Source organism: Topomyia yanbarensis, chromosome 3 (assembly GCF_030247195.1).
Source record: "Topomyia yanbarensis strain Yona2022 chromosome 3, ASM3024719v1, whole genome shotgun sequence".
Taxonomy (NCBI): domain Eukaryota; kingdom Metazoa; phylum Arthropoda; class Insecta; order Diptera; family Culicidae; genus Topomyia; species Topomyia yanbarensis.
In genome coordinates, this window is record NC_080672.1 from 83,683,378 (window position 1) to 83,695,328 (window position 11,951).

General features: G+C 41.7%; 1 protein-coding gene across 1 annotated transcript; it reads right to left on the bottom strand.

The window, feature by feature from the left end:
* Window positions 1-9,438: 9,438 nt before the first annotated feature.
* On the bottom strand, window positions 9,439-10,590 carry LOC131691050 (zinc metalloproteinase nas-4-like). The gene is made up of 4 exons (XM_058977205.1): window positions 10,526-10,590; window positions 10,260-10,464; window positions 9,764-10,200; window positions 9,439-9,704 (listed from the first exon to the last, which is right to left on the bottom strand). The coding sequence occupies exons 1-4, from the start codon at window positions 10,529-10,531 to the stop codon at window positions 9,615-9,617; spliced, it is 738 nt and encodes a 245-aa protein (XP_058833188.1). The 5' UTR covers window positions 10,532-10,590; the 3' UTR covers window positions 9,439-9,614.
* Window positions 10,591-11,951: the final 1,361 nt, after the last annotated feature.

The following is an 11,951-nucleotide window of genomic DNA, read 5'->3' on the forward strand; positions in this document are numbered from 1 at the left end:
TAATTGTAGGATGAACCTTACGATCTTGAAGTTACCGATCTATATAAATGAAACATGCGAACCGTTCGGTTTAAGATATTTGGTGTAATGGAAACGTCTGGTTTAACGACCCTCTTGTTTTCTCCATCCAGTTATCCAGCATTTTAGAGTATGATCAGAGGGAGTTAGACAAGTTTTATATAAAATTTTAAGAACTGGTCAGCTTTTTATGTTGTAACGAAATTTAATAAGCAAGGGACTGGAAGGTGTGAAATATTTTTCAATATTAAGAGCAATAGTACTGAAGGAAGCGAAAGAAGTTGAAGGAAGAACGTTTGGAAAAGCGTTGAATAGAATCATATGAACATGCTTAAAGTTTCCCGGCGACGTAACCTTTTGTCTTCCACACGCAGGAGCCAGGATATTTTGGCATTGAATGCGAATCACCTGAGTCTGCGGCATGTCCGGACAAGCGTAAAATCACTTATGTTGCCTGAACCGACAAAAAGTTAAGTCACGGAAAACTTCCACACTAAGCATTTTGCGACGTTGAAGTACACAGTGACAATATGACACAGCTGCTGAGGCAAAAACTAGCTCATTCAAGAGTTTCGCAAAATGCTTAGTGCGGAAGTTTTCCGTGACATAACTTTTTGTCGGTTCCGACAGCATGAAGTACAAAGTAACGTTACGCTCGTAGGTACATGCCGCAGACTCTAGTGTGTCGCATTTCAACGGGCCAAAATATTCTAACTCTACAGTAGAAAACAAAGTATTAAGTCGCCAGGAAACTCTAAGCTTGCTCATATGATCCTATTCCACGTTTTTCTAAACTTTCATCTTTCTATTAGATGTCGTTACAACATAAAAATGAAAAATTGACTCACTCTTGGTCGACAATAAAAAGGAAAAGAAAGAAATGGCCAGCGGCAAGGTATTTTGTACTGATATATCAACAATCGTTGGATCCGTCGTATATTCTATCAAAACTTCACAGCTACTCACAGTTCCTGTGATCACGTTTCAGTTTACTTTGAAGAATTGCTACTCTTGGGATAATTTAAACTGCTCTTAAACCATAACCTCATTATTAAATACAGTCTCAGTACAACGGAGAACGTCCATTCAGCGAATCTTGGGAGGCCCACCCCGTATTTTCTGGGGCAGATACGGAAGTTCCATCGCTTGATCTTAAAAACCATACAAGATTAACGACTCGTTAGTTGGCCGAACGCCGGTTGTTATACGAGGAGAGTTTGACGCTTGGGCCGTTGAGTGGGATAGCAGGTTGACCAACGATAGAAATTACAGCTTATTGGAAGCCTTGGTGAAGCTGGGTGTAATGCTGTGCAACGAACGTTCCGCTAGCGCATTCCGTGAAGACGATCGGTGATCCATCATCGACGTAACATTCCGCAGTTCGTCGCTGATGGATAACATGAATTGCTCACTAGTACACATGTAATGACCACCAGGCGATCCATTATACCATTGGTCGTTGGAGCTGTACTGTAAGACGAAGGACTTCGACAAGGGTTGAAGCACTTCTTGTAGACAACACCGCTCCAATTTCGAACGCCGATGTGCTTTAGGAAACACTAGTGAGGGAATTTGACACAACAAAGCTGAGGTAATTGGAGTCGAGAGGCAGCCGTCGTGGAACGGTGGCTCAGCACCCTCCGAGCTACCTTCCAAAAGACCAGAAGACGCTTGCTATTTGAAATAGCAAGATCAGAGGCAGCTAGAAAAGAGCGTAAGGTGATACTACGAACGGCTTTTAAACGTGAGATATGGCTGAGCAAATCCACCTATAAGGAGCAATGCAAAGAAGTAGACGCCAACCCCTGGAATAACGCTTACCGTGTCATGTTGGCCAAGATCAAGGATCCAACGACGCCATCTGAAAGGTTCACTACCAAATTGAAAACGATCGTGGAGGCTTCTTGTTGAAGTACGACCCAATCGCATAGCCGCATACGCCGTACATCGATGCAGACGGTGGAAATGTTGGTGACAATCGGATCTCCAACGACCGGTTCCCTACAGTGGGCAAAGGACTTAAAACGAAGAAAACTCCCGGTCCGGACGGTATCCACAACGTGGCACAGTGCTGGATTTCCCTAAAAACCTGGCCAAAAGTCGAAAATGGTTTTGATTTGCAAAGGTACATACCACGATTTTTTAGGGCGCAGATTACGATTTTGATGTCAGATTTTCAAAATTCAAAATGGCGGATACAAAATGGCCGACATTTTAATATAAATATAAGTAAATGTTCACGAATGAAGATTTAATGGTTGCAGTCTATGCCACTAACGTTTATAATGTATCGAATTTTAAATGGTGTGTAGTTAAATGATAAAATTTGTTGATTTGCACCCATAAAGACGTTTGTGTGATGCACATATTTTTCAAAAAACGAAAAATAGTATTTTTTCTAAATTATTAAAATATGACGAAAATACGAAAACAAGTGAAATTCACTAAGATTCATAGTATTATTTAAAGTCCATTATTACGATGAAGCGTCCATTTGAATTCATGGGTCATGCTTGGTATGAACATGCTTGTACTGCTTTCTGGTATAGTTTTGAGCAACCACGTTTTGTTGTCATGCTTGCTGATATACTACGACTGACAACCTTCTCGCAAACAAATTCGCCAAGCTGGAGTATACGCCAAAGTGAGCTTTTTGACCAAATCTCGGCCGGAGATTCCAGTATTCTTTTGCACTATTCTACTGATTTTCGCACGTAGTATCCCATCATATATTCCACCTCTAGATTTGTTTTGCTTTGCATGATCAAACGTCATAGTTTCCTGGTAACGTTTAAGCATGGTATTCAAAATTCAAAAATTTTTGAAATATGTATCCTTCTGTTGACCACGTTGGTTTTCAATATGAACGACCAGAATTATTTACGTCTTTTGCATTCCACTTTTGATAACATTTGAATATGTTTTTGAATCTTGATGAAGTTTTCACCACTAAATACACAATTATTCCTGAGTAAAATGCAGTATTGTGCGACTCGCTATGACAACCAGAGGTGCAACAGTAATTAAAAGTACGAGTCCAAATCTGAAAATCTTAATCAATAATTACTCAAAAACGGGCAAATTCGGGCAAGAATTCTATAATGTTCCAAATGGAGAATCGTTCAAGGAACATAAATTGTCTTGAAACATAGTGGACGTGGACAAAAAAAGTATTTAAATAATATAACAAAAATGAGTCAATAATATAACAAAAATGAGTGTTGAAATGAGTCTGCTACAAAAGCGTGAAAGTTATTGACATTTTCTATAAACAAACAAAATCATATCTTTTGACATCAATACATATAAATAAAAACTTTCCATTATTCCATATTCGAAACCGGCACTTTTATCAAAATCCAGCTGCACTTGAATAATACTGATATTTCGAGCGCTCGATAAAAAATATGAGCAAAACTCGATGGTTTAAACTGTTTGGATGTGCCAACACCTCAAATATTGAAATTTTGGAGCGTTTCACTTAAAATAGCATGCGCCAGCACCATCTGAAGGACAACATATGTACTAGAACCAAAAGTACTATCATGCAATTTTCGACTTTTGGCCAGGTTTTCAGGCAAATCCGCCACTGTGCGTGGCACTGAAGACCGCAATCCTGGCGTTTCCAAACATGTTCAGAATAGTAATACAGAAATGCCTGGACGAAAACTACCTACCAGGTGGATGGATGATCCAGAAGATAATGCTACTGCCAAATCCAGGGAGGCCACTCGGGGATCTAGCAGCGTATCGGCCTATATGTCTGCTGGATACTCTCGGTAAACTTCTGAAAGGGATAATCCTCAACAGGTTGGCAGTGCGAACTGACTATCTCAGAAGCAGCGTTTGGAATCCGAAAAGGAATTTCAACGGAAGATCAAGGTAAAGGACGCATTTAACAGCGCCAGCTGAGTGGCTTTCGCCGTAGTGCTGCACAGTTGCAGCTGGTTCACCACAAGACAGAGGAAGTGCAGGTTAACAACAATGAAAAAATCCAACGTATCGTGACCAGTTCCGTTGGATTCTCAATTCCATCGATGCATGCGCTGAAGCTCATGGGTTTGATGGTCGACGATCGGTTAAATTTAAATAGCCACGTTGACTATTTATGTGAGAATGCAGCGAGGACAACTAACACCCTGGCAAGGATCGTGCCGAACATCGGAGGAGCAATACGGCAATCCTGGCGGATGTCCCATCCATAATACTGAGGTATGGCATTCCAGCCCGGACTGCTGCACTGAACTCAAAGTGGAAGTTGACGAGCACGTTTCGCCTAGTGACTGTTCGTGTTGCGAGTGCGTACATAGCGATACCGTCGGAGGCGGTATGCGTCATTGCCGGGATGATTCCTATCTGTATCACTCTGTCTTAAGAATACACGAAATGCAAGGACACTCTCGTCGGGGAGCGTCGGTATAGTCTAAGTGCATCGCCGGAGACTAGATGAGTGGTGTAAGACGATACACTGGTTTCGGATCGTCGTGCGCCAGCGCACCGGAAATGAAGCCCCAGCCGGAATCGCCGAACCGGCCACGGCATCCTACCAGTTTGCCCGCGTATGAGGATATAACCAGGAAAACAGCGGGCATCGTACTGCTAGAACGAATGGCCTGGTAGCAGGGCCCCTGCGAATGGAATGCGCAATGCATGAGCACAACCCTGCTCCAAAGTAGTTACATCCAGTGATCCCGAGGCATAAAGAGAAGAGGTCGAAGTAAACCATTCAAGAGTACTTGGGTGAAGTTTTTAGTAGGTCAACCTTCTGCCAACCCCACTCCCTGACTGATAAGATCAGCGTATCTTTGCAAGGTTTTGATGTTGACCTCTAAAAAATGACATGCATACATACATAGATACATACATATATTGTGTATCCATGGGCAGCAAGGACAGTAGGACAGGAGTTTAGGGACTTAACATATAACATATAATAGGACGCTGAGGAAAGCTAGGGTTTCAGGTGCGCAAGCCGAAACCTAGCATTACCCAAAAAGACCAGCACTCTGGGTTGCCTAAAGTGGCGAAGGGCTCTACGAATTCGTGAAAAGTAAGGGCAACCTGCACGAACAGATCAGGGATCTAGTGATTAGGATCAAATCCGCCGTTGCAAAAGCCGAATGCGAACAGATGGCGTAACTGGAGCGAGCTGAAAACGCCAAAAAGACACTGAAGACTACGGAGATAGCAAAAGCAGAAGCTTATGAGACGCCGAGCCACTAAATAAGCGGAGAGGTGTTCCAGATGTCTGGGTTTCGGCCATTAGGCAAGAAACTTTATAACAGATCTGAACCATACAGAAAATTTAGGGAGAAGGGACACATTGTTCGAGACTGCACAAAGCAACCGAAGTGCTTGCTCTGCACAAATGAGAGCTGAAAAGACCATTTGACGGGGGGCTTTTAATACCCAGAGTACATAAAGACGAAGACAGGCTAGATTATTCTGTTGTGGCACCGACAACAGAAATGAAGTGAGACGTTGCAATTATTGTAGAGTCGTATCGAGTTCCTCCCGATATCGCGAACTGGATGTCGGATTGGATAGTCCGACTCGTTAGTCGGACGAACGCCGGTAGTTATAAAAGGAGATTTTAACGGTTGGATCGTGGAGTGGGGTAACAGGCTGACCAACGAAAGAGGTTACAGGTTGTTGGAAACCCTCGCGAAGCTGCATGTAAGGCTGTGCAACGAAGGTTCCGCTGGCGCAGTCCGTTAAGACGGCCGGGAATCGCTCATCGACGTAACATTCTGCAGTGTGTCGCTGATCGAGAAAATGGATTGGCGAGTTAGTAAGCAGTACACACATAACGATCACCAGACGATCCACTACACCAGAATTGCATTGTAACGCAGAGAGTCAGGACTGGTGAGCGGAAGTGGAAAGTTAAGGCTTCGATAAGGAGCTTGTTGACAGTTTCAGTCAACGCGCTATGGTTTCGATACAGAGATTGTAATTTTCCTGTATAGGACCGAAAGTTTTAACATTGTGAATTCATGATTTTTAAATGTATATGACATTTAGGTATAGTTTTAGATATAGATATGTATAAGGGCATCTTTAGAATCGTAACAGTTTGACTTACGTTGAGTTCCTTTTAATGTGTTTGTACCCGGATCTTTAGCCAGCAATTCGTGTATGTATATATTGGTCACAGAGCAATTCCTTTTCGAAACGCAGTCACGTGCAAATTTTAGGTTAAGACACTGATTCTCGATCGGTCAGTGCGCAATTATTTTAAAATGTTGATTTTAATTGCGTGTATTGTAAAACTCCGTAAATCGTGTTATTTTACCTAGCCAATCGTGTGTTTTAAATGTTGTACCCTTAACTTTGTGCTCGTAATTTTAAACTTGTGGAATTTGCTTTCACTTACTTTTAACTCCTTTGATCGTTTCCTTTCTTCCTCTCACCACCTACCTGTCAGATTGTTAGCCCAGTGGGCTTTCCTCCTGCATTTGGATGCGGTACTGGGTGATGCCCAAGGTGTGTTATGGATAGGTGAGCGCGAATCGGAGGGGTCCGACAACAGAGCTTTTTGTGGAAGCACTTCGTGCTGACAACCTCGCTCCAATTTTGAATAACGATGAACTGTAGGAAACATTAGCGAGGGCGTGTGACGTATCAAAATGCAGCCAAGGAACAGCCGGCGTCCGGCGTATTGGTGGAACGGAAAGCTCAGTACCCTCCGTGCTGCTTGCCTAAAAGCCAGAAGACATGTTCAGAGAGTAAGATCTGTGGCAGTTAGAGAAGAGTGTAGATTGACCTCCCAAGCGACTAGAGCCGCTTTTAAATGCGAGATAGTGCTTAGTAAGTCCACCTGTTACAAGGAACTGTGCAGATAAGTAGACCCCAACCCCTGGAGTGACAGGTATCGTGTCGTGATGGCCAAGATCAAGAGTACAACGACGCCAGCTGAAATGTTAGCTGACAAATTGAAAATCATCGTGAAGGGTCTTTTCCCGAAGCACCCAACCGCACTGAAGACCGCTATCCTGGCGTTTTCGGACATGTTCAGTCCACAGAAATGCCTGAATGAAGGCTACTTCCCGGACAGAAAGAAAATCCAATAGCTGGTGTTGCTGCCAAAACCAGGGAAGCCACCAGCAGATCCAGCATCGTATCGGCCTATATGCCTGCTAGATACTTTTGGTAAACTTTTGGAAAGGGTCATCCTCAGTAGGCTAACCAACCATGCTGAAAGTAAGAACGGACTATCGCAGAGGAAGTTCGAATTCCGGAAAGGGATCTTGACGGTGGACGCCATCCGCACAATCATCACGAGCGCGGAGAAAGCTTAAAGTAAAGGCGAAGGGGTAATCGCTACTGTGCCGTGGTTACGATCAACGTGAAGAACGCGTTCAACAGCGCAAGTTGGGTGGCTCTCGCCGGGGCGCTGCACAGAATTCAGGTCTCGGACTATTTGTGTATGGTTCTAAAAAGTTAGTATCAGATCCGGGTACTAGTCTACGAGACGAACATGGAGTAGAGGTCGATTAGTGTCACGGCGGTAGTACCCCAGAGCTCCACACTTAGTGCAACAACGGAGTGTTAACACTGCAACTATCCATGGGGGTCGAGATCGTCGGCTTCGCAGATGGCGTTGTCCTGACGATAACCGGCAAGACCCTCGAGGAATTGGAGATGTTGATGGCAGAGACAATGCAAGAGGAAATGGAGACATTGTGCAGACTTGCCGCTCAAACGTCATCACTTCCTCGCGTTCCTTTCCTGGGCACAGGGATTCTAGTGCTTGGCCAGAACACACATCTGCAGCTCCATCATTGCCGGACGAGACTCTTCCGTTAGCTTCTAGTATCCACAGACAATATTTCTCTTTTCCTCTTTCCTGCTTTTTCTCTTTTCCAGCGCCACGGGCGAAGGTGCTCCTTTGTACTTTTTCCTCGTGTTCCCGTCGCGAGCTGGTTGGATCCAGAGGATACTCTTTGCACCGGTCCCTTCCCCGTCTGTCTGTCGACAGTGCTTGCTGAGCTTTTTCAAGATCCAGAAGTAGAATGCGCACCCTCGCACGCGATACGCACTTGGATTCTTAGGATTCCTTAGGCGATTCGATCAGGAAGAACCGCACTTTTTACTACCGTTTCTCGCGTTTCCGTCGGACAGTGTTGTTCTGTTTGTTCACCGGCAGAATTGAACGGGCTGGATGTTCCCGCTCGGTCTCTCGCTCTAGGTTCCGTTTCTGGGAAATCTTTTCGCGAACGGTTTGCTGATATTTTTAAATCTCGACCGGAATCTTACTGGCAACGGCTTAACTTAGCGGATGTAAATAATACACTCTAAAGAGAAACTGGGCAAAATTGGGTTCACTGCGGTCTAGTAGCGGTTGGGGTTGAAACGTGACTCAATTCCGCTTCGAGTGGAAGCGTTAGATTACTAGGGTATCTGCTATTCAAAGTAAATCTTGCGGTACAGTGAATGCTTATTTTAGGTCATTCAAAATTATTTCATATTTTCTTCACGAAAATTTCAACAATTTTTCAGTTTTACATTCGGTTTGTTTACTTATCGATAAACATATGATTACGGCGTTAAAGCCAACTGTCAAAATTCACTTTGAATGAAAATTCCGAACAAACGGTCACTCGTCAATCTCAGATGTTGGTAGGTAAACAAAAAAGAAAAGGTTTCTCTTGCAATAAGTGCTGTGAATTGTGTTCAGCCAGTAACGGTTTGTTCGGAATTTCCCTTCGAAGAGAATTTTGTCAGTTGGTTTTAGGCCGTAATCATATGAGACTTCTGTTGATTTTTTTCGACAATTTAAAAACTAAATCGATCTTTTTTTATCAAAAACTAAAAAATCTGGAAATGATCATTAATTTGAAGTAAAACAATAAACAAGAAGCAATACTGGCGATACCTGGCTGACCAGTGTTCAAGTTGCTCGATAAATATTTTCGGAAATTGATCGCTTACGACTTTCGTGTATACTAGCATCGTATTGTCTACCAAGACAATACGGTGTTAGCAATACTTTCTGATCTTTTTTCCTTTCCTGCCAAGTCTAATTCCTAAAACTAACTTATGGCGATTTCGCTAGAACCTGAAACTGAGTTCTAACCCAAACCGCTGTCAGTTCATACATTTTGACAGCAGTTGGGGTTAGGAACTGACTCAGTTTCGCCTCAAACAAAAACCACAAATGTTTAGTCATGCCATACGAAAACCATAACGAGGTTTGCGAAAACAGACTATCGATTGTCATCGAACCAAGCGAGTTTTGTAACTTTTCTCTCTTTTTACTTTCAGCTACAAACTATAGGGTTTGTCTCTTTATGACCGTTAATAAATTGATTTTCTATTAATGCTATTGCTGAAAAGCAAGTAATTGAAAGTGTTAAAAACAACGTATTCTGAAAACTGTGCCTTTTTATAATTCAACTTAAAGAGTTCGAATTCAAAAAAATATATATATATAAAAAGGTGCAATGAAAAAAACTGATTTTTTGGTTAGTTCTCATAATAAAACTTTATGAAATTATTGGCGACCGAATTTACCACAACTTTGTGGAAGAATCCAACTCTCTATCGACGCCATGTACGAGAAACCTTGCTGAATCTCGGTTGTAATTCCAACCCTAATATATCTCACATGAGTACATTCTGTTCAGCTTCCGAATATCCTTGAAGCTTAGCTTTTCCCGTTGTCCCAGCTCAGTGTCTCCATTCTGTAATAATTTAATGTTTTCAATATCAGCAACGTTGTTTTGTAACACAACCAACCTACCGAAGATACAATCGTTTGCTTTCCGTTGGCACTGAACGCCCATCCACTACGGTGCATTATGCTATCGAAATCGTACGGTATACCAAAGTCGTTGATCTCGCCCTGGTCGGCTTTGTCCAGGTATACCAAATCATGGCTGTTAACATTGGCCGGTACCACTCTAACGTACAAATCTCGATCCGGTCTGCTGCTGGGATGGGTAAAACCAAGTGTATGCAGCAGCTGATGCAGAATGGATCCCTTCGTCATACAGCCACGTGGATCTAAGTTCAAGTCCTGTGCACCACCGTGCATGCCCAGTGCCGACCAGCAACCGGACTCATACACGCTTATGATGACAAAGTTTTTGTCCTTAGCTTCACGACCAACAAACCTTACGCAGCTCAGCCCTTGTATTTCATCCATCGCGTCCCGTATGATGGTCTTGTGCTCCAAAGCTTTGGAGTATGTAGAGAAATAAATTTCCAATCGTATTAACCAAAGGATATACACTTACTGATGTTTCCAATGAACAGATAGGGAATGGTACTTTCAGTCCATCGTTTTATCTGTAAACGAGATTCGCCAGTGTTCGGATCATCCTCAGTTTTGACAACTAGATCACCATGCGACTGGCGACCGATTTCTTCGTAAGGATGATACAACAGTCCGTTCGTAACGAGTGCCAGATAAGCCAAAACGTGCAGTCCTATCAACAAAATCTGTACATGGAAAGCATTAGTAGGGAAAAGGTCCAATAGCTAGAATAAAGTTGAAGTGCACCTTCATGTTAATCAAAAATAAAGATTCGAATTAATGTTTCCGAGACTCAAGACACTACTGGTGACTGTTTTATGCGGAACAAGCAGTTTTTCTCCAAATTCATCTGTTTACTTTTTGATAAGTTCCATATTATCAGTATTGCTGCAAATAAGAGCTAATTATCATATAGCTGTTTTCATTGTTTAGTTTCTGGGAAAAGATCATTTGGAGTGGACGTCGCTAGTTGAAGGAGCTATGTAAGGGGCATTCGGTAAGTGATTTGATGCATGCTGATGGTTGACTGCCTAACGTATTTACAGTTCACGAATGCTCAAGATCTAATTGAATTATATCTTTCTGAATCTGGGAGTGAACTTCTTGCTATCTGATAGGTATTCAATGATGCACAAAGGAACTATTCTCAAAATATCTTTGAGGCCTTAGATAGCCTATCTCAGTATTTTTGAGGAATATTTTTTTTTATTCATTTCGTTTATTTATTTTTATTCATTTCGTTTATTTTACAGGCACAAATGCGTTAGCTTGGCGGTGCCAAATTCTTCTGTTTTTACATTTTGGATATCTTAAAACTAGAAGGTTACAATGTTGAATTTTTTTTTACAAAAGAAAAGAAAGTTTACAACTATCTTAAGACTAGAAATAAGATTCAATATACAAGAGAGGGCCAAAAGATTTTTTTATGAAAAATTTTAAAACAAGGGATTCAGTTTGATATACAAGAGGGGGAGTAATACTATTTTACGAAATATTTTACAGTTATCTTAAAACTGGGGTAAATCCGACCTAGTAAATGGTTTTGACTGTAAAATGCTCATTTTACATCGGATCAAGTCGTTTTATATACCAAATTAAAGGTTAGACTCCTGGGCAACTTTCTGTATATAGCATTTCATTCGGATCGTGGAAATATTTTGAGATACAAGCGTTTTACGAAAATGTTCATTTTTGCTGTTTTCAAAAATGGTGGGGTAAACCCGACCCCCTATGTTTTTGGTTGATTTAGTGCAGATATTACCCAAATTTTATGGTTTTTCAATGATAAATCAATGAATGTTGTGTTATTGAATTGTAACATGAAGAAAATGGAGTTCAATGTCAATCTTGGAATGCTAAAATCACGAGCAGTAGCACGTATTGATATTCCCATTTGCATCGGAGCAATTGCTTGACGAATACTATAATCATCACGTTTTTGTGTCTTTCGTTTGTAATTATGAACCATTTTTCATAAAAATAATATAAAATGACAATAAAAATATATTTCAATTTGATAAATAAACATTTTCTTAGCAAAAAAAGCGGTCGGATTTACCCCACTATTTAGAGATCGGATTTGCCCCACCCCGTCATTTTTCATTACGATGCAATTAAAAAAGTTACGAAAAAGGTTGAACCAAATTCATCTACGCACTTCGTAGGACTTTAA